This window comes from Erpetoichthys calabaricus, chromosome 2 (genome assembly GCF_900747795.2).
Source record: "Erpetoichthys calabaricus chromosome 2, fErpCal1.3, whole genome shotgun sequence".
In the NCBI taxonomy this organism is placed as follows: Eukaryota; Metazoa; Chordata; class Cladistia; order Polypteriformes; family Polypteridae; genus Erpetoichthys; species Erpetoichthys calabaricus.
In genome coordinates this window covers 213,054,580-213,077,428 of record NC_041395.2, presented here as the reverse complement: position 1 = coordinate 213,077,428, position 22,849 = coordinate 213,054,580, and the positions used below count along the sequence as shown (strand labels likewise).

The 22,849-nt window shown below is 37.0% G+C and overlaps 1 protein-coding gene across 1 annotated transcript in view; it reads right to left on the bottom strand.

Annotated features, from left to right (window-relative positions):
* The window catches only part of ints3 (integrator complex subunit 3), a 163,486-nt gene that overhangs the window by 99,711 nt on the left and 40,926 nt on the right, over positions 1-22,849 (bottom strand). The window contains exons 4-8 of the mRNA XM_051922213.1: positions 21,670-21,783; positions 21,298-21,382; positions 21,126-21,192; positions 15,055-15,199; positions 14,841-14,970 (exon numbers count right to left, since the gene is read on the bottom strand). Of these exons, the coding sequence (XP_051778173.1) occupies positions 14,841-14,970; positions 15,055-15,199; positions 21,126-21,192; positions 21,298-21,382; positions 21,670-21,783 (541 nt within the window). The remainder of the gene's footprint in view (positions 1-14,840; positions 14,971-15,054; positions 15,200-21,125; positions 21,193-21,297; positions 21,383-21,669; positions 21,784-22,849) is intronic.

Sequence of the window (22,849 nt, the reverse complement as noted above, 5' to 3'; positions counted from 1 at the left end):
TGTTGAGATTAAAGTCGACATTTCTACTTTAGTTTATTTTGTCATTAAAGTAGAATGTCGTAAACTAAACTTCTTCCTAAAATCAATGTTTAATTTACTAGATTTTCTCAAACCCGTCATAAGTTAATTTAGCACATTAAATGCTTTGTGTTAAGTGTTCCACGACCCAGTTGTTAATTAGTTGTTAATCGCTATGCGCTTCTTAAACTGACTTTCTCTGCACTAGGAGGAGGCGCAGGCAGGGATCACTGCACAGAACACATTCACTTCTTGATATTCCTACTCTCTGAAAATGTACAATGAATGCTAAGATAAATTTTCATGATGAAATGCATTAAAGCAGGTATTAAACATGCACGGTAGTGCTGCTCCCTTGCAGTAAGGGGTCCCCAGGTGTACGTTCAGTGTTGAGAACTTTATGGAAGGTGTGACGAGGCTCCAAAAAACTGGATGAATGGGTATCACACAGGTTTAACTTAAATATTGTGTAAATATTGGGTTCGTGATCAGGTGGTCGGAGATACGAACACAGAATTCAATTGATGTTCTCCTGAGCGGGCTTTCTTTATTGCTTGTGTGCTGTATCTGTCTGATGTACCAAACCCCCAGTTCCTATCTTTCCTTTTTCTTTCTCCACATAACCAATCACCACACAATAAACGTCTTTGTGAAATTAAAACTAGTTATAAACTCAGACCACGGAGTGTTCAGAACTTTAAAACAAATCTTCATTATACATGTTTAATTATGCCATCCATTCAGGGTTGCACCCATCCCAGCAAGCAGGAGCAAATCCTGAACAGGGCGCCAGCACATCGTAGGGTGAATACGAGCAATACATACACTAGCAGGGTCAATATTGCAGAACAAAACCCCACATTCTACATGACTCTGAAAAAAACTGAAGCATGCCGAGTAAACCCATCACAAAAACATGCAAATTCAAGGCAAGGAACATCCGGGACCCCCATGCTGCGAGGCAGCAGTGCAACCTCCACGCCACCGTGCCCCCACATAATTAATACAAGCTTTAATGCATTTCATCATGAAAATGATATCAAGCGTTTATCTTAGCATTCTAAATGTTCAGGGAGCAGGAATATCATGAAATGAATGTGTTCTGTGTGGTGATCACTGCCTGTGCCTCCTTTTAATGCAAGAGGAAGTCAGTTTAAGAAGCACATAGCAATTAACATGGCTCGGGGAACACTTAACACAGAGCATTTAATGTGCTACATAACTTATGATGGGGTTTGAGAAAATATAGTAAATTAAATATTCATTTTAAGTTGAAGTTTAGTTTACGATGTTCTACTTTAATGACAAATTCCGAGAATAAAGTCGACATGTCGACTTTAATCTCGACATAAACGGCGAGATTAAAGTGGAAATGTCGAGAATAAATTCAACATGTCGTCACACTATTACACAGTACCCAGGTACATTACACAGTATTGAAAAAAAAAAATAAAACAAGTACAACTTGGCTTGCAGTATTATCCAGTAGTATAGAAACAGTATTCACACATTTGAACATAATGGTCCACATTCGACGTTTTAAAACCAAAGTATATCCAGACAACAGACACGGCTCCTTTCTTCAGCAAACGTTCGTCTGTGTCATCATGTTCAACTTTATCGTCTGCTACAGCTTCAGTTTCAGAATGTTCTCTGTCCATTTTCACCATTCAATACCTCCACTAACACATGTACTCTGTTGCATGCCTGTTTAGCGGTGCAGCAGTGAAAATGGTCGCCCCTTAAACAGTTTCCTGCTGTGCCATGTTCCGAATGTATGAACCGGTATACCGCCCAGCACGTAAGCTATGTAAGAATATATGTAAAAATATTTTACATTTTAAAACTTTATTTTAATTCTGACCTCTCTGTCTATTTAATAGGGGAACAAAACATAAATCCAATCAATAGAAAACAAAACTAACTATAAACAGATTCATATCAAAAAGTCATATTTTGACATGTACTGATTATTAAAACCCACATAAGTAAAACCTATTGATTGAACAATATTTTAAAAATATGGATGCACCTATTATGCTCCAGTTCTCAGAATTTACTTCTTCAATTGAATGGCCATAAGGAGTTCACAGCAAACAATTGTGGATGAAGTGAATGGCCAACAAACTGTACCTTCATGACTACAAACACACTTATTTATACATTAATTAGCATGTGAAGCATTAGTACTGAACTGCTACATCACTTTCCTGGTCAAAACAGAAATTTGGTTCTAAATAAATTTTAGTGAAACCTTAATTATTAAAATTCTTTATATATTGCTATTTTGTCAAAAATTTTGCTTCCAACGGCTACTACAAATTCTACCCCATTCAGTATTACTCCATTGTGGGATTCATTCATTTTCTCTGTTTGATATACAGTATACTGATGTTTACAGTTCTTTAAAACAAACATTTTTCCTTGTCTGCTCCATGAATAAAAATTGTGTTTCAGTTTGTATTAACAACACTATTTCAGACTACTTCAAACTAGAACATGGTACTAGACAACAATGCCGCTTATGACCTCTTCATGCACGCCCCTGCTACCCCACCCTGACACCTCCCAGAATTTTGCATATTTTAATATACAAATCAATATAAATAGCCCTTTTCATTCAGTGTTTGGTAAAAAGATAATGGAAAAAGCTAGTGAAAAAACGAATTTCAGCGAATGTGAAGTTGAGGCAAGTAAAAACATGCTATTTGTTGGCTTAAGCAGTGGTATAAACAACAAAACAAAGTGACACAGAGTGCAGAGAAACTTGAAAGTGGAAGTTCAGAAAGTCGCACAGAGACCTAAATAAAAAAGAAGTGGTCAGATATCAAAGAGGCCGTAAAAAGGCGAGTCGTTGCCCATCATCTGAGTGTCATACGGAAGCGTATTAGGGTACAGAGGAAAGAAAAAAAACAGGGACACAGTTTAAAAAAAAAAAAAAAAAAAAAAAAGGTCAAAATATGCATTTCAATCTTGTAGTTTATTTTGTCATTAAAGTAGAATGTCGTAAACTTAGTCTTAGATCTCATTTTAGCACATAAAATGGTTCGCATTGTATGTGTTCTTCTATGTGCTCTGTGTGTGTGAATTAGTACATGCTTCTTACATGGGTTTTCTCTTAACACCGACAGGACACAGAATTCATTACATTCATGCTATTACAGCTCTCTGAACAATTTAAATACTAAGATGTTTACTTGAAATCATGTTCATGTGAAATGAATTAAAGAATGTATTAAACAAGGGGGCATGGTGGCGGAGTGGTAGTGATGAGCTGGCTTCCCCGTCCAGAGATTGTTCCTGGCTCCTGCAAGATACTTGTTGGGACGTGGGCGACACTTGATGAAGTAATTTATTGCAGCAGTACTAACCCCCAATTCCTGTCCTTCCTTTTCTTTCTCCAAGTAACCAATCACCACACAATAAGTTCAGCAATAAATATCAAGCCATCTGTAAGCTTAGAACCCAGTTTCTTCAAAACTTTTAAGGAACATTGAAATTTCTTTATAGTACATGTTTAATTATTCCATCTATCTGTCCATCCAGGGTCGCGCCAATCCCAGCAAGCATACAGTGCCATACAGGACCAATTCCTGAACGGGGCGCCACCTCATTGCTACTGCTGTGCCACCGTGCCCACATGTTTAATTACTAACAGTATAGATTATTTAAATGAAGTTAACAATTTATCTGTATAATGTAATATACACACTTTAATGCATTTTATTTTAAAAATGATATCAAGCGCTCCAAGAAGATGGCTCTTGGAAATCTAAATTGACTTAGAAGCCAATCCTCATCATTTGTAAATACACACTCTCTTCTATTGAATTGAATTGAATTCCTTTATTGTAATTGTATGGTACAATGAGATTCAATATGCAAATCCTCCATAAATGTATTTTACTATAAAATGATAACAATAATAATAATAATAATAATAATATGATAAAAACAATGAAAAATATACAATATGAAAGCATAAGTACAATATACATGTACATATATAGTGCAGATCATGAAAATGAAACTGTTTCTGAACCTCAAGTTTCATGCAGGAAAGGCTCTGAAATGTTTGCCTGCCGAAAGGGAGAAGTTCAAACAGACTGTGCTCATGGCTGAGGGCAGCGAGTGGTGCACTGAAAGTAACAGCACTAAAGCAGCTGTGGTATTTGGAATAGTTTGGCCATTCCGTGGACCATTATACAGTTACAGGATGACTACAATCAGATGCCTTAAATTTATAAACAATTTGCAGTTATTTTCACTGTATTTGATGAAGTCGCGTCAGGGATGTGAATCAAAAAATAAAGGGAAACCACACAGGAACAGCAGCACTGCTTTGACGCTGGGTGCCGCCAGTTTGCAAAACTAAGCCAAAAACTTGCGTACACAATGGATGGAGCTGGGCTGAGAATGTGCGTGGCTTTACGCCAAGTTTAGTTTTTATACATCGTGATGTGACCATGGAAATGGGCGCATGCAATTGTTTATACATGAGTCCCCTGGACATCAACACAAACTGATTAATGTACACAAGCCTGGTCTGCAAAAGAAATAAAAACTTGAAGTACTTCTCTATATTTCTTCCTGTGTGCCCCAGTTAATACAAATTACCATCAACACACTAATAATCTAGATTACCCTTCACTCTCTCAGAATATGGAACCAATGTAGGAAGCACTTTAAGACAGAAGCTTTTATCTGTTGCATCCCTACATGACAAAAACCTTTTTTCACACTCTCAAACATATACACTATTTAATGTTTGGAAAATGTCTGGGATTAAAACACTTACAAGAGCCATACACAGACAACACTTACAAGAGCCATACACAGACAATGTCTTTGTAACTTACGAACAACTGAGCTTCAAATTCAACTTCTCATCAACACAATTCTTCCACTACTTTCAAGCTAGAAACTTTGCTAAACAGAACCTGCCCAATTTTCCTCACCTCCCACCTTGTTCTATTCCAGAAGAGATATTGATCAGTCTTAAATATTCCAATAACATCACTACAACTTATAAAAATATCTTAAAAGTTACTTCCTTTCACAGAGCCCATAGCTTATTTGGGAAATAATCTGTCACTTAACATTTCAGAAAAGGTGTGGAAGGCAGCCATGCATAGAACACACTCTAGCTCCATATGCACAACACATTCAAAAATTCAACCTAAAATCTTTTTTACTGAGCACATTTATCTCAATTAAAATTGTCCAAAACGTTTCCAGGGTAAGAGTCAACCTGCAAACGTTGCAATCTAGCTCCAGCCTCACTGGACCACATGTTCTGGGTGGGCACCCAATTAACATTTTGGACAAAAATCTTTGTATGCTTCTCAGACAGCCTTAGTGTCACAATCACTTGGAAACCATTAACAGCTGTGTTTGGTATACTCCCAGACAGACTTAAAGTGGAGAAGGACAAACTGTAATTGCCTTTACTAAAGTACTAGCATGCAGACTTATCTTGCTCAACTGGAAGAATCCCAACCTACCACTTTTAAGTCAGTGGGTAACAGATATTCTATACTATATGAAACCAAAAAAAATCAAATTCGCATTCGAGCATCTGCTCAAAACTTTTTCAAAATATGGCTGGATCTAATCAATAAAATTTTAGAATAAGTTTCCTTTTCGTAGTAAAAGATACCCTTGCTTTATTGTTCCTTTTATAGAGTAACATTTTGTTATTGGCTCCCCTTTCTTTCTCTTGGACAGGGGTAACATTTTGCTTTGCCTCATTAAGTTCAACTTGACTGTATGGAATGTTATCTTCTTCTAAATAAAAATTTTAAAAAAATTGCATTCAGTGCAAGTTAAACAGTTAAGGCATGAATATGGACACAATAATCTACTTTACAGCCTTGGACTTGGTCCTGGCGATGTTTCACATACCTTGTATGAATTTTCATGTTTCACTCTGGGATACTTTGGAAGGACTTCTACAATTTAAAGGTTCTCCGGGTTCAATTTCACAATAGAATGAATTCCAAAATATTTTTCAATTGCTTTGTAATACTATGAAGACACTTCATGGGGTCTCTTTAGATCATGGCAGAATGAGTTTCTTTCCTTTACATAGTACAGGGCAACTTGAATGTTATATGGCAATTGACTCTTTGTTTCACCTCAATATACTTGTTAACTGAGATCATTAAATTTGTGCTTTAAATTTGTCCAAGATAATATTATTTGTATATATCCCTTTTCAATGTATGAAATGTCTCCAATAAACAAATTATAGATTTTAAATATAAACCATTATTAAAATAGTACACATTAGTTTTGGAAAGCAAGAACTTGTAATTAATTTTTTTAAAGAAACACAATATGGGCTCTGGGCAGCATGCTGGCACAGTGTATAATACTTATGTAGAGTGTACATTTGCTCCCAAAGCCTGCATATGGTTTTCATATTAGGTATTGCAGTTTTCCTCCCATAGTCATGAAAATAAACCTTAAGTTGCCTTTAAGTTATCTGTCAATGTGCATTAAGAAAAGTGGCAACTCTAAATTGTCTCTAACTGAGTGCTACTTTAGGTGTGTATGAGTGGGTCTTGCAATATACTGCAATTTGTTCCTGGTAGGTTTGGTTCGTGCCTTTTCCCCAAATGTTTCAGTTAAGATCTAGCCTCATGCAACTCTGGCATTGACCACGATGACATGACGTTAAATTCTGAAAAATGCTATTACAAGGGTTTCATTTAATTTCTGAACCCGTCCCGCTAATGCCTGCAAACTGAAAACATGGCTTCTCTTCTGTCCCTGGATACTGTTGACCTTGAATTATGGCTATTGCAGGAAATACGTACAGTGGTCTCACACCAAGTATAACATCATGAGTGACAGAAACTCTTTTCGTTGTCTGTGCCTACATTACCCAAACATCCACCTATATTATAATTATGGAACTATTGATGGTGTGGGAGAGCAGAACATTTTTAAAGATTCACATTTCTTTAGTCCTGCATTTTATTCAATGACATTTCAGTCCTGTCTGTAGTATTAACATTAACTCAGTGTTGTAGAATACTAAGCAGTGCCTGCAAGTTAAGTTATAGGGTCTCTGATTCTAAGTAATCTTGTACGTCATTGCAGTTTAATATTATATACCTTGTAATCTTCTGAGAGGGTAATGTCAGTTTTCCCAAGCTGCATGACCACTATAACTGCAGTTTTGATCCCATTCACTATTGAGTGATGAATTTTTAATTTACATACTGTATGTATAAAAAACATTTGTGACAGAAATATTGTTATTAGGGCAGCACGGTGGCGCAGTGGTAGCACTGCTGCCTCGCAGTTAGGAGACCCAGGTTCGCTTCCTGGGTCCTCCCTGCGTGAAGTTTGCATGTTCTCCCCGTGTCTGCTTGGGTTTCCTCCCACGGCCCAAAGACATGCAGGTTAGGTGGATTGGCGTTTCTAAATTGGCCCTAGTGTGTGCTTGGTGTTTGTGTGTGTGTGTGTGTGTCCTGCGGTGGGTTGGCGCCCTGCCCAGGATTGGTTCCTGCCTTGCGCCCTGTGTTGGTTGGGATTGGCTCCAGCAGACCCTCGTGACCCTGTGTTCGGATTCAGCGGGTTGGAAAATGGATGGATATTGTTATTATTTATTAATTATAAATACAAGTCGGCAATACTGACCTACAAGAAACAACCTATAAAAAGGATTTAGGTGTTTTCTCAGGATTTACAATGCGCAGAAGCAATTAAAAAGGAAAATAAAATATTAGGTTAAATGATAAAAACTGTTGAATACAATTCTAATATGTTTAACACAGATTATATGCCAGTGAGATAACAACTGGAGTACTGTGTGCAGATATCATGTTCTGGAAAAAAAATATATAAAATACTAGGGGGCTTCGCTCGCCAACCCCCATGTTTGGTTTTCCGGATACACAATTTTTAAGATTTTTTTTTTCTTTGAATTGTTGCTATTTCATTAGTTTGACTTTTATTTCAGAACTTCTGTAAAAACAATATTTGTAATCTTGCGAGTCCCAATATGCTGAATCTTTTTAATGAGGTCAGGATAGGTTTCTCTGTTTGGAATTTCAGCATAGACAAAACGATCTACATTATCAGCAGTTAATAATTTTTTTTTACAAAGTAAAAAAGTAAGTAGAGTTCTGCATTGGACTCCTGTCTGTAAAGTCGTGCTATTTTCCTCTCACAGTTCCAAAAGTACATGGGGTTACCAAGGTGATACCCCAGCTTTTGTCTAGGTTTTTGTATAAGGGCTAGACAGAACGTTTTTGACTCCTGGGGTAAATTTAGGTTTTTAAATAAGCAGACAGATAAATATATATACATTAACAAAGTAACCAATAAATGCATGTGCGGTAAACTCCGTTTTTGAAATTCTCAAGATTCTTTATTTGTCACATGCATAGTTATACAGGACAACACGCAGTGAAATGCATCCTGATCCGCTTATCAAAACTGTGCAAAGTTAGAAGAATATCAGTTAGATTAACAAAAAGTCATAGATTGAAAGATAACAGTATAGTAGAACATAATAAATAAGTAAAATTATGTGAATAAAGTAGAATTAAGTGTTAAGAATGGAATAGTGTAGTAATTATTGTGCAAAACCAAAGTTAGACTGGTGCATAGTTAAATGAGGCAGTTTGTTTGTTTGCGCTACTGCGATCTTTACTTTTTTATATTTTCTAATTTTCCTACTTTCATATCCTTTAACTTTCTCCACATTTGTATAGCGCCAATGTTTTGTTTTTTTTTTGAGCCTTTCTAATTTCCCTGGTTTCATAGTCTCTAACCTGCTCTGCATGTGTTTAGCGCCAATGTTTGTAAACGTCTTTATGAAGTTCTACTTTGTCTTTTACTCTCTGTCATTTAATTCTGAGCCGGACTGGACGTGCTTTTTTTTCAATTCCACTTGTTCCGGGCTGATAATTACATTCCTTATTTTCTGAATTTGCACCTCGATTATTCTTTTTTGCTCTTTTTTCTGTCCAACGCATTTGAGTCTCTTTTCTCCGCGCTACTTTCTTCTTCGCTTATATGTCAACATCCATATTACTAACCGAGAATGCTAAACCGGATGATGGACGCAGGCACATCCGGCCATGGGCCGTAGCTGCAAAAAGACGTACTGCGCAGGCGCAAAAAGAGTCCGCGAGAGTCGGCTGAGGAGCCGAGAAAGGCGGACAAAAGAGGGCGAGAGAGGCGGATGAGGGGCTGCGAGAGGCGCAGGCGCAAAAAGAGTCCGCGAGAGTCGGAGAAAGGCGGAGAAAAGAGGGCGACAAAGGCGGATGAGGGGCCGCGAGTGGCGGACAAGACCACAGAAAAAAGAAGTGAGCACATACAAAAAGGAGAAATGAGGCGCAAAGTCAAACGCAGGAAAAGCACGAAACACATTGCACACGAAACTAGACCCGAAAAAAAAAAAAAAAAAAAAAAAGAGGCTCGCACACAACAGCAAGGCACCCCCCCCCCCCTACAGGCACCGGACGGGACACACACCAAGAGGGGGATTCAACAAGCCCATGGAACACAAAAAAAAGAACACAAAACCACCCCACAGACCCTACAAGCGAGGGACGGGACACACACAAAGAGGGGGATTCAACAAGACACAGGAACACAAAAAGAAAGAAGACGCTCGCGCAACAACAATCCTCAACAACCCCCTCCCACCCCCACCCACATCCATAAGAAGTCACACCCAAAGCCACATATTCTAAAGTGAACATCAGCACCTTCACACTAGACAGCATAGGTGTCAGCATTGGTGGATCTCCTTACAATAAAGCACTATTAACCGTTCAACTGCAGAAAAGGAAACATATTGAAACAAGTCATGAATACACGGTCACGGGTACAAAACGAAAAGGAAAGGATAACAGGAACAAACACACGAACATGAAAGAAACAACAAAATAGACGGCTATGCAGCATAGGTGGATCTCATTACCATAAGGCACTATTAACCGTTCAACCGCAGAAAAGTCTCCATATTAACAGTGAGTGCAATACTTCTTATTACTTATCCATATTTCTAAAAGAAAAAATGTCTCGACTCCAAAAACGCAAAGCTCAACTACAGCTTCTAACTAACGATGTACCTAAAAGTAAAAACTTTATGAACTGCGTTAGATCCTACAATAGTTCATTTGCTTTTAGTAAATATCAGGCCACCAAAAGGCAATGGCCCATACTACTTTCCCATATGTGCACAAATACTGCATCGCATTGGAACAGTGCACCCTGAAACAAATCAACAACGCAAATATGCACAAATCTACATCCTAGATCCACATGACGCAATCTATCAATCAAAGTGCTGCATCGCAACAGGCACGGATTCAAAACGAAACACCTCCCGTCTCAGACATACGTTAACGGCAAGGAAGGCTACAACGGGCGTCTCACACAGCACAGGCAAATCGATTACAGCTCCAAAACAACACGTCCCAAATACTACACATGCAACAACGCGCCTCTCAAACGGCACAAGCAAAACATACCCCGGAAAAATTCATTCGGATTAATGAATGTCATTTGCAATCATTGTCATTCAGTTCACTTCCCTGAAGAAACAACTGGCAATACAAGTAATACATTTACACGTTGTTGTCAAAAGGGTCAAATTAGACTGCCTCCTTTACATTCATATACTGAATATCTACAGAAGATTCTAACTGACGATGTACCTGAAAGTGAAATCTTTATCAACTGCATTAGATCCTACAAATCGGTATCCACTATGAACATTAACGGTGGGCACTGCACGTGACATCCGTCTTCAAAAAATGTTGTTTATTGATGAATGTACAATGGCATGAAGTCACTTACTCAACACCATTCATAAACTTCTACAAACGTTTATGAATAATAATATTCGATTTGGAGGAAAGGTACTTTTATTAGGAGGAGATTTTAAACAGTGATTAGCTATTCTTCCAGATGCCATGCACTCAGCTATTGTTCAGTGCACCTTAAAATACGCAGACAATTGCCATTGCTTTCAAAAGATACAGTTAGTAAAAAAGATACGATGTCCAGAACCAGATCATAACAATTGCTTATTACAACTGAGAGATGGTACACTCACCAATACAGATGGACTTCAGCCACATATTATTACAATTCCTCAAGCCTTTATCTGCGACGACTTAGTTACAGAGAGATTTGGAACAGCAATCTCATTAGACCAAATGCCCCTTTTAACACAACGCACTATATTATGTCCAAAAAATATTAATGTGGAAAACATAAATACCCAAGTCATTCCATTTCTTCCTGGAGAGACACAACTCCTTCTAAGCTCTGACAAAGTTGACTCTGATCACGATAATGACCATCTTCATTGACCTTACAAGTTCTGACCTAGAATTACCTTTTACACTTAAACGGCGTGTACAAAGAAATTTTCCAATAAACCTTTACACTGTGCCACACACTTTATTGTTTGCTTTCTATTTGCATCATCTACACCTTCACACTATTCTATATCTCATTCATACATCACGCTCTTTGTCATTCCCAACACCAGGGGTTGGCGAGCGAAGCGAGCAGGGGGCGGAGCCCCCTAGTTTAATTTATAACGTACTGTCCTTATACACTTTATATGCGCTGAGAGCCCTGGATCTGTGTGTGCTGAAATCCTTCACAAGACTGAATGTTTTGCTGCCTATTGTCCTATTTGATAGATTGTAAGTAGGGTGTGTCTTTAGTCTCGCGGGTAGATTGTAAGTACGGTGTGTCTTTGGTCTCGCGGGTCTTTAAAATGTCTCCCGAGAAGATCACATATTGTAGACTTGCTTTTTGCTTTCCAGGACAGGATTTCTTTTTATAATAGATAGATAATTGCAATAGAGGCTGTATAGAGATTAGCATCCAACTGTGTCTTGTACTAAAGGACACTTCCTGCTCTGACAGACTAAGGAATCTAAAGATCCTTAATCTTGAGCTAAGAAGCGTACATCGAGACATAATTCAGTTCTTTAAAACTCTCAAAAGCATACCTAACATTGATTAATCAGTATTCATTTAATTCAGTTGATTAGGTACTCAAGGACTCACTGTAAATTACTGTCAAGCAACAGAATGAAAGGGAGTTAAACACTGAATTGAGAAGGTGGATTAGTTTCACTTTTAGTTTTCAAATAATATTGCATGAGTGTGATGATGTTTTTTGATTGGTACTACTCATGTCATAAAATGATTTCTTCAAAATGTCATATATATTTGTCCTTTCTTTATTTCCCGGTGCTGTATTGACGTCATGCACCAAAAGGTGTGAGCTTATTCAGTGTGAGCAGGAGCAAGCAGGTGGCTGGTTGCTGTGTGCTATAGCACGCTTGACTTGACGGCGATGAATGCACATATACTGTACAAGGTATGCACGGGGGCCACTGAGAAAAGAAGAGTGTTCTTTGCTCACCTTGAAGAGGAACCTCGTCGTCGCTTCTTACAAGAAAAGGTGATGGATAAAGTAAAAGAGGTTGCAACATCGACAAGCTTCTGTTCCAAGACAGCCGTTTCCCCCAGGAAAGCAAACTCAGTCAGTCAGTGTCAGGCGCCCTTTCAGTGTAATAGGAACCACAGCATTGAGAGAAGTGTGTGCATTGCAACAGGTACACATGTCGCAATGTAGGAAGGATGGTCCTTGGGTGTATGGGAAATGTTAAAATTTGAATCTGATGATTGCATATAGCGCGGAACTGACCTCTCTGTACTATTCTTTCCTCTGCATGTCCTGGAGTACAAAAGAAACAGCACCATGCACCAAACAGTCGAGACTGAATGGGTAAGATCAAAAAAAAAAAAAAACCACAAAAAAAAACGCGGTCACTGATTACAAGCACAAGAAGGCATGCGAATGCGCAAGAAGGCATGCGAATGAATATGAATAATATGAATAACGTTGCATCAGTGCCACAATGTTTTCCGAAATGTACTATACGGGTCATAAAATGAGTTATTCCAAATATCATATATCCCTATGTCTGTTTTTTTGTCAGTGTGGCTTTGACATCATGGACCATAAGGTGCATACTAATTCAGCAAGAGCAGGAACACTCAATAAAACTGAATAAAAAAAAAATTCAAGTGACGGTGAGATGCGAAGAAGACAGATTCACCAGCGTTTGTGTGTCAGCTTTTATCCCTCGAGATCAGAGAATTTCCAATTCCATTGTCTCAAAACACCACTCACATCTACAGTCATTCCCAGTTTCAGATAAAAAATAACCACGTCAGATCTGGGTAGGGGGGTGGGTGTTGTATCATGATCGTGACTAAGAGAATCAAAGTGAAAAAAAACGCTAACTTTTACAAGTGCTATAAATTTACACTGGCTATTACAGACACAAATCAAATGTATGTTTTTATTGTATAACATTAATAACAAGAGTAGCTCACTACTCAAAACAGTAAATTTGCGGGGGAGATGGTTTCGAACTCACAACCTCAGGATTTTAAGTCGTCAGTTCTAACCGCTGCACCACGGAAGCTGTCATATTGTGCTTGCACCTTTTGTGAAAGTGTTTATTTGATATTTGGCCATCAGCCTTCACACATTATATAGTTCATGTCTACATTTTGTCATTTATTACTAAAACATGAAAAACGTATCTGTTTTAACGATGTGTTTACATAGATTGTTGTAGACATAAAACACATCAAATTATTTCCCCTTACAATTCTGGGTAGCTCACTTCCAGATAATCAATCAAGGCAAAAACTGGAAGAACTTCTTGCACGTTCTGAGGCGGTGGGGGATGGTATAGCAAGCTGCTTGCTCTTGTCTTTATCAGCACGTTTAGAGGACAAAAGATACTGACGGAGAGGTGCGATGAGATTTAAAGTGGGCTGGATCTATGAGTTTTTATGTTGGCTCTGGTAATTCTAGTGTTAAATAAATCTTTTTTTATTATTATTTTATTGATTTTATTGAAATCACACAACATTCCATACAAATAAATACATTTTAACAAAAATAAGATCAAAAACAAATCAACCCCCACCCCTGAGAAGGAGACCTAAGCCAGTAGAGTAAAATTTAAAGCTAGTAAAAATTAGTAAATAGATGAATTAATAAGTGAATAAAGATAAATTGAGAAGAAAAAAAAGGGGAGAGAATCTGCTTCATCGCTGCTTTAAAAGCTTATTCTAAAATGTTATTGATTAGATCCTACCAGGTTTTGAAAATGTTCTGCACAGATCCTCTAAGTACAAATTTGATTTTTTTTCCAGTTTCAAATAGTATATAATATCAGTTACCCACTGATTTAGAATAGGAGAGTTAGGATTCTTCCAGTTGAGCAAGATAAGCCCATCTGGGAGTATACCAAACACAGCTATTAATGGGTTAGGAGGGATTGTGACACCAAGGCTGTTTGATAGGCATTTAAAGATTTTGGTCCAGAATGATGTTAACTTGATGCAGGTCCAGAACATGTGGCCTAGTGAGGCTGGAACTTGATTGACTCGTTTTTTTAAAGAATTTTAAAAAATGCATGGCTTGTTCTTGTGGTTTAAAAATGGGGCCTAAGCACCTACATCAATCGATACTAAGGAAATCATACCAAAGTAGCTGTAATACTGCCAAATGGAGACAGCAACTTTGTAAACAGTTTTCTGTGAACACAGTTACTTGTGAATAATTACAATTTCATTACTAGTTATGATTTTGTATTTATAGTTCTGCCAAAGGTCTTCCACAGCACCGTCTCTACAACAATTATCAAAGTGACTATAACTAAAAGACGGGACCCCACAGAATATCAGTGAAAGATACAATGTAAGTGTTTTAAAGTGAAAAAGTTGCTGATTTTATGTAGTACCTGTAAACTGAGGGCTGAGAGCTTGAGGATTGTGCAACAGGTCTTTCCAAAGTAATTCGAATTCTGGAATACGAGCTACATTTTGTAAAAGACGAACCAGATCCCTTCCAATTATGAAACAGTCCATAAACTGAGAAAAGAGATCAATGGAAAAAATAAATACATCAGAAATGTAGTTTTTACTGTATAAACCACATCTCGTTCCACATCTTACCCGCTCTCGCAGCAACCCAATGCAAAAGTCCACTTCCTTCTGTCGAAGAGACAAAAGTGCAGGAGTGCCATGATGATCCACTATGAGCCGCAGGTATGTATATACAGACATTGCAATCAGCATGCCACTTTTCAAGACCCACTCTCTAAAACACAGAACATGACAGGTAAATGTACATTGCATATGTACTAAACTCAACAAAATATTTTTCTCACGTTACGGTGGAAGAAAAAATTCAGTCTTTGAACTGAAGTTAAAATATTTATTGTTTTAATAACCCACTAAGCTGGGGATTCAGTACAAATTCACAGTTACAAGAGCTGCCAATGGATGGGAGGCTAGTCCATCACAAGGAAGATTCAGGCCTGTTTGGAAATACAAAATAACTTAACACGAACCTTTGTAATACGGTAGGAAACCAAAGCACTTTAAGAAGGACCATTGGATCATGAGGAGAACATGCAAATTCCTCACAGACAGTGACTGGGCCAGGATTTAAACAGCCAACAAAAAAAAAAAAAATCACTGCAGCTTTGTGATGTGCCATTTTTTTAAAAGTTTAAATAAAAATTTCAACCCAAGATGAACAACATTTTTGAAGTTAAACAGGAACTTGTGCAAAATGACAACCAGCATAGCTGCTCAGGATTCATAATACAATGTATTGTTAACTATTAATTATGTTTAATTCAAGCTACAAAAATAATGAAAAGAAAAAAAAAAAGATAATGCAGCATCATGAGAGCATTCCGGGTGCAAATAATGACACCCATTTGTATAAGTCTTGCATTGACTGGACAATTTTAAATCTGTTTCAGACTACCAATTTTTTTTGAACAGGAAGACTATCCAATTTGAACCAACTAGTCAATGCATATTCTACCAAGTGTCAAATGGATAACTGAACAAGAGTTTCAACTTAACTGCAATAAAAAGTCATCAGAAACCTCTGCTGGGTGAGATAAAAGGGAAGGTGATAAAAGAGAAGGAAGGGCCCATGAGGAAGAGGACTTGAAGGAACAAAGGAATGGGTGAAGAAACGATCGTGTAGAGTGATTTGGCAACGTAATACCAGAGGGCAGCAGCAGGAGGCACTTCCAGATCATATAGAGAAAGGTGCCAGAGAGATACAAGAGGGGAGAGATATCAAAGGATATCTAGGTTCTAAACCCGTAAGGTATCTTCTCTAGGAGTAGTATATAATCAAAGGACAAATTAAAATTGACTATACTGATGGTTAGGCTTTTTGGAACAATTTCTGATGTTTTGAAATATGGTAACACATATAAACATAAAGGGCACGGTCTCTGCAGAGCAGTGTGAGCTAACAGGTAAAACAAATTTTTTCAATTTTCACTAAGCCAGTTATGTCATTTATATTTACACCATAGTGGACCTGAGGAAAACAGTATAAGAGAATCCAGATCAGCACTTAGGATGAAACTGAGTTTAATACTTAATATGTTTATGAATATGTTAACATGTTTATATGTTTTAGTAATTAATATGTTCATTATGACAAAGAATAATCAGCAGATAAATCTTGCATGGAACAAAAAAACATCACTTTGACAGCATTACACTTAAATAGTGTTAAAAGGACTTCATCCTACTATGTTGTTCACAAGTAAAGTGAGACTATGGTTCTGCTCCAAAATTGAGGTAGTAAATGAAAAACTCAAAAAAGTCATATATGATATGCAAGAACTGCCTGCCTGGCATCCTAATTAGCTATTATGGAGATAGCCAATTATTTCATTACATGAGAACAGATACTCATAATAAATTATTTTCTGCTTTATTTTGATGTATAACATTGTAATACGTTGTAATTGTAATAACATGCATTTTAAACAGCTTCTTTTGGATTGTCAGTGCGGTATTTTTTTATGATTGTGACCTGTGGATCTCTCAGGATTCCCAAAGGAATACCATCCTCTGCGTAGGTATATGTTAAATGTGTTTCTCAAGTTTAATAAGCCACAACTCTGTTGTTTGAAAATTTCTTTGATTTTTAATTCTCATACTCATACTTTCAATTTCTTTCAAATAAAATGGGATGAGGTAGAGGAAACTGTGTTGTCTTTGGATTATGGTATAATTGGAAAAACAGTATCATGATTATTTGAAAGTGATTAAAATGAATATTTCATCCCTGGTTATAAATAGTTAATAAAAGATCAACAAGATAGAAGAAGGAAACTTATGGCAACATTTGTCAAAAATAATATTCAAGTGTAAAGGACTAACACAGGCAAAGACAGCATATCAATTGTAAATCATTGTTGAGTAATTAGCATCGCTAGAGAATGCTAAAGGCACAACATTATAATACCTGAAAAACAGAAATAAATGCACCTTAATAAAATGATAAGTGTCTGTGTGTCAATCTGGTTGCTGTGCCTCTGTCATTCCAAAAGATGGCATATCACAAACATTTTTAGCAATAAAATGCACTGCATTTGTCATTCCTAAAGATGATGCATCACAAACATTAACACTGCTTTTATGAATTCTATAACAAATGCCATATAACAGAAATATGCATTGCATTTGTCATTCCAACAGATGCTGCATCACAAACAATTGTAGTAATAAAATGTATTATTACATGCATTACAAAATACATTCTAATAGATAGTGATCTGCAAATGTTAAAACTGAGGTCTAAATTGATTACATAGATTTCAACCTGTCTTAGACAGGTAGCATAGCTAATTTACAGTGGTGTGAAAAACTATTTGCCCCCTTCCTGATTTCTTATTATTTTGCATGTTTGTCACACAAAATGTTTCTGATCATCAAACACATTTAACCATTAGTCAAATATAACACAAGTAAACACAAAATGCAGTTCGTAAATAGTGGTTTTTATTATTTAGGGAGAAAAAAAAATCCAAACCTACATGGCCCTGTGTGAAAAAGTAATTGCCCCCTGAACCTAATAACTGGTTGGGCCACCCTTAGCAGCAATAACTGCAATCAGGCGTTTGCGATAACTTGCAATGAGTCTTTTACAGCGCTCTGGAGGAATTTTGGCCCACTCATCTTTGCAAAATTGTTGTAATTCAGCTTTATTTGAGGGTTTTCTAGCATGAACCGCCTTTTTAAGGTCATGCCATAGCATCTCAATTGGATTCAGGTCAGGACTTTGACTAGGCCACTCCAAAGTCTTCATTTTGTTTTTCTTCAGCCATTCAGAGGTGGATTTGCTGGTGTGTTTTGGGTCATTGTCCTGTTGCAGCACCCAAGATCGCTTCAGCTTGAGTTGACGAACAGATGGCCGGACATTCTCCTTCAGGATTTTTTGGTAGACAGTAGAATTCATGGTTCCATCTATCACAGCAAGCCTTCCAGGTCCTGAAGCAGCAAAACAACCCCAGACCATCACACTACCACCACCATATTTTACTGTTGGTATGATGTTCTTTTTCTGAAATGCTGTGTTCCTTTTACGCCAGATGTAACGGGACATTTGCCTTCCAAAAAGTTCAACTTTTGTCTCATCAGTCCACAAGGTATTTTCCCAAAAGTCTTGGCAATCATTGAGATGTTTCTTAGCGAAATTGAGACGAGCCCTAATGTTCTTTTTGCTTAACAGTGGTTTGCGTCTTGGACATCTGCCATGCAGGCCGTTTTTGCCCAGTCTCTTTCTTATGGTGGAGTCGTGAACACTGACCTTAATTGAGGCAAGTGAGGCCTGCAGTTCTTTAGACGTTATCCTGGGGTCTTTTGTGACCTCTCGGATGAGTCGTCTCTGCGCTCTTGGGGTAATTTTGGTCGGCCGGCCACTCCTGGGAAGGTTCACCACTGTTCCATGTTTTTGCCATTTGTGGATAATGGCTCTCACTGTGGTTCGCTGGAGTCCCAAAGCTTTAGAAATGGCTTTATAACCTTTACCAGACTGATAGATCTCAATTACTTCTGTTCTCATTTGTTCCTGAATTTCTTTGGATCTTGGCATGATGTCTAGCTTTTGAGGTGCTTTTGGTCTACTTCTCTGTGTCAGGCAGCTCCTATTTAAGTGATTTCTGGATTGAAACAGGTGTGGCAGTAATCAGGCCTGGGGGTGGCTACGGAAATTGAACTCAGGTGTGATACACCACAGTTAGGTTATTTTTTAACAAGGGGGCAATTACTTTTTCACACAGGGCCATGTAGGTTTGGATTTTTTTTCTCCCTAAATAATAAAAACCATCATTTAAAAACTGCATTTTGTGTTTACTTGTATTATATTTGACTAATGGTTAAATGTGTTTGATGATCAGAAACATTTTGTGTGACAAACATGCAAAAGAATAAGAAATCAGGAAGGGGGCAAATAGTTTTTCACACCACTGTATTCAATAAAGAGATATTTGTATGTTGTGACCATGGACTTAAAATGTAAAGATGTGCACACTTATTGAACAAAGAAAGCAAAAACAAAACTATAGTAATTATAAAGAATTGATGGTGTTACTACAAGGACATTCTGCCTCAAAAACGAAATAACCTAAACAAATAAATTGAAAACATAAAAGCAATAGTTTAAATGGATTAATAAAGATTTCAGCATAAAATGAAAAAGATCATTTTACTGGAAAATTAAAGTAGCAAAATAACTCGGGCAGAAGAGGAATCCGAAAAACTGCAGCTAGCAATAAAAAATCAATGGTTTAAAAAAAAAAAAAAAAGAACAATTAAGAAACCTCTAAGGGGCTTAATCAAAAATGAGCAGTAGATAAAAAATGAATTTAACGAGTATTTAAAAAAAATAAAGAATTTAATCATTGGCATTAGAATTAACAAATTGTTTAAAAGTCAGAGACAGAGAGTACAGGATCACTGGTGAAGTCCTTCAGGAATCTGTGATCTTATTTAAATTAATACACTAATTTTGCTATACTTAGTAAACTTGTGAAAATGTTGATGCCAAAGCTTTAAAATGACTCACAAAATATTCAAAGAAGGGTAACAACTAGATGCACTTTAATGTAAATATGTTCAAAGTATTACAGGTACTAGCAAAGCCCAGAAGAGTGCCGGGTGGGATTTTGTTTAACATAGAGACACAACAGTTATTTAAGTTTTGCAAAGAGGATTGACTAAGTAAACTAAAGGGCATGTCTCATTCCTAGCTACAGGAATTACATGCTATATTCCATCTTAATCTAGTTCTTCAACATTCTCAAAAGTATCAATCAAGCTGATCCAGCAACAATTTTTCATTTAAATATTGAATCACATATGGAAACATTCCAGTGGTAATACATAGCAATGCATTCAAGAGATAAAGCACTTCTACACTAAAAGGTTTGTTAGTCATGTAGCTGCAGCAGAAATCTTAACATTTGTTAACTGGATGAGAGGCTATGGACAAGCAAATGCTACTGATGGATAGGATAGCTTCCTCTGGTTTGTGAGAAGTTTTTATGTTATCTTATACATCAACAGACAAACAGAAATTATAAAATTAACATTGTCCATTGTCACCAGTCAATCACTAAAATGTTAAATTGGAAAGAAATATCATTGCTACACTGTTGCTCTACAATAAATTCTAGACTCCTTGGTGTAAACTCTGACTTAGACACTGTCTGTGGGTAGCTTGCATTTCTTGTGATGGCTTCCAAGTACTTCAATTTCCTCCCATATATCACAGAGATTCCTGTTAAGTTGACTAGTCTTTTTAAAGATTGTTCTCGTATGTAGAGGTTTGTATATGTCTGTAAAAGTGCCCTGATGATATCTTGTACCTGATGTTGCAATGATTGGCGCTTGCCTATGCACCAGCTGGACTAAGCAAATTAAATAACTGATTAATTGATTGATGGATGGATACAGTATTTCTTACATAACAGCCATAGTCATAACATACACTGTAAATGAGATTAAAACACCATAAATTGATCACTAACTACAAATAACCTATTTTTGAAAGAAAGCATCTTGATTGGTTTTAATCAGCCCAGAAGAACTATATAATTTTGGTTGAATTAAAGACTGAAGTAAATTTTGTAATCAAGTACATATGTACTTTACACATTAGAGGAATACAAAAGAAAATATAATAAAGTTCATTAATTTACCTTTGGTCCACCAAGATATCCAGAACATTCTCTGCTAGCCAGATGTTTTTTAGGGACACATCACCACCTAAATTTGCATATAAAGTTAAAATGTGCTACAGCATATAGTCAAATAATAATACTCTAGTAATTATTGCTAGCAATCAGACCAAAAAGAAGTGAACATATTCACCTGCTATTTGTTTCATTAAAGTCATGCACACCCCATCAGCTCCTATTACTGTACTTTTCACCAGCTCCCTCACAAGCCAAACCATCTGAAAACAGAATGTTAATAGTTGAAACAACAGGGCTGGTAAACAGATTTACAAAAAGTACAGTACAGCATGACTGCTGATTCGTATCTGGTCACATAATAACCTCATGTCTGTCTCGTATGCTCTGGCATACAATACAGTACATTAGACTGTACATGAATTAAGTTGTTGTCTCCTTGTTGCAGAGCTAACAGACATTGAGATTCTGTCCTACTTGCTTGGACCAAGACAGTGATACATTTTTTTTTTTTAACTAGATAAGGACCACTCTGGCTACTTCTAAATACCTGTGAACGACAGGTGTCCTGCAGCCTCAGGAATTTTTCCATAAGAATCTGGTTTATCTTCATTAACACAATGTTCATACCATCTCTGTTGATTAGTGTTAAGTCCCTGTAACACTGGATAACAAAAGATAAGAAGAAAAATCTAACAAGAAAAACCACAGAGGCACTAATACATTAATATAACAAAAATGTAAAATATTATGATATTAAAAATACTCAGATGTTTCAAAAACTATCTTAACAAATTACATTTACTAATGATTTAAGATAGTTAAGCATTAGAACTCCAATAATTTAGCATCTCATCAATTCTGTTTTGCTTCATAGTACTTTTGCGCACTGAATCTATTAAGCAATCAGGGAACCTGACACAAGCTTGAAAATACAGTTAGGTCCATAAGCATGTGGACAGTGACACAATTTTCATAATTCTGGCTCTGTACACCACCACAATGGATTTAAAACAAAGCAATCAAGTCTGAAACTCATGGCCATCTCCAAGTGCTGGGATTCCAGCCTAGTGATACTTTGCCAGTTGTTTACTGCATTTGTCTTCAGTTGTTGTTTGTTTGTTGGACTTTCTGCCATCACTTTTGTCTTCAGTAAGTGAAATCCAAGTCTAATTGGATTGAGGTCAGTTGATCGACTTGGCCATTGAAGACTATTCCTCTTCTTTACATTGAAAAGCAGTTGGTTTGCTTTTGCAGTATGTTTTGGCTCATTGTCCATTTGTACTGTGTTTTCAGTATTTGGCTGAATCTGAACAAACAGAATAGCCCTATACAATTCAGACCAGCAGTCATATCATCAATAAACACTAGTTACTGACTTCATTCGCAACCATGCCTGATCAAGCCATAAAACTGCTTCCACCATGTTTCACAGATGATGTGGTATTCATTGGATCATGAGCCATTTCTTCTCTTCTCCATGTTCTTCTTTCTAACATTCTGGTATATATTGATTTTAGTTTCCTTTGCCCAAAGAAAATTGTTCCAGTACTGAACAGGTTTTTAAAAAAATGTTTTCTGCCAATTTAACAGCACAGTTGTCTTCTGTGGTTTTCCAGGCCTTCTGAATTCACCAGTGTGTTCCTTGGGTTGATTTGACCACTCCTTGTGTTTCTGCTGTCTTTCTGAAGATTTTATTTTGTTTTCTCGATCTAATGATGAACTGCTTT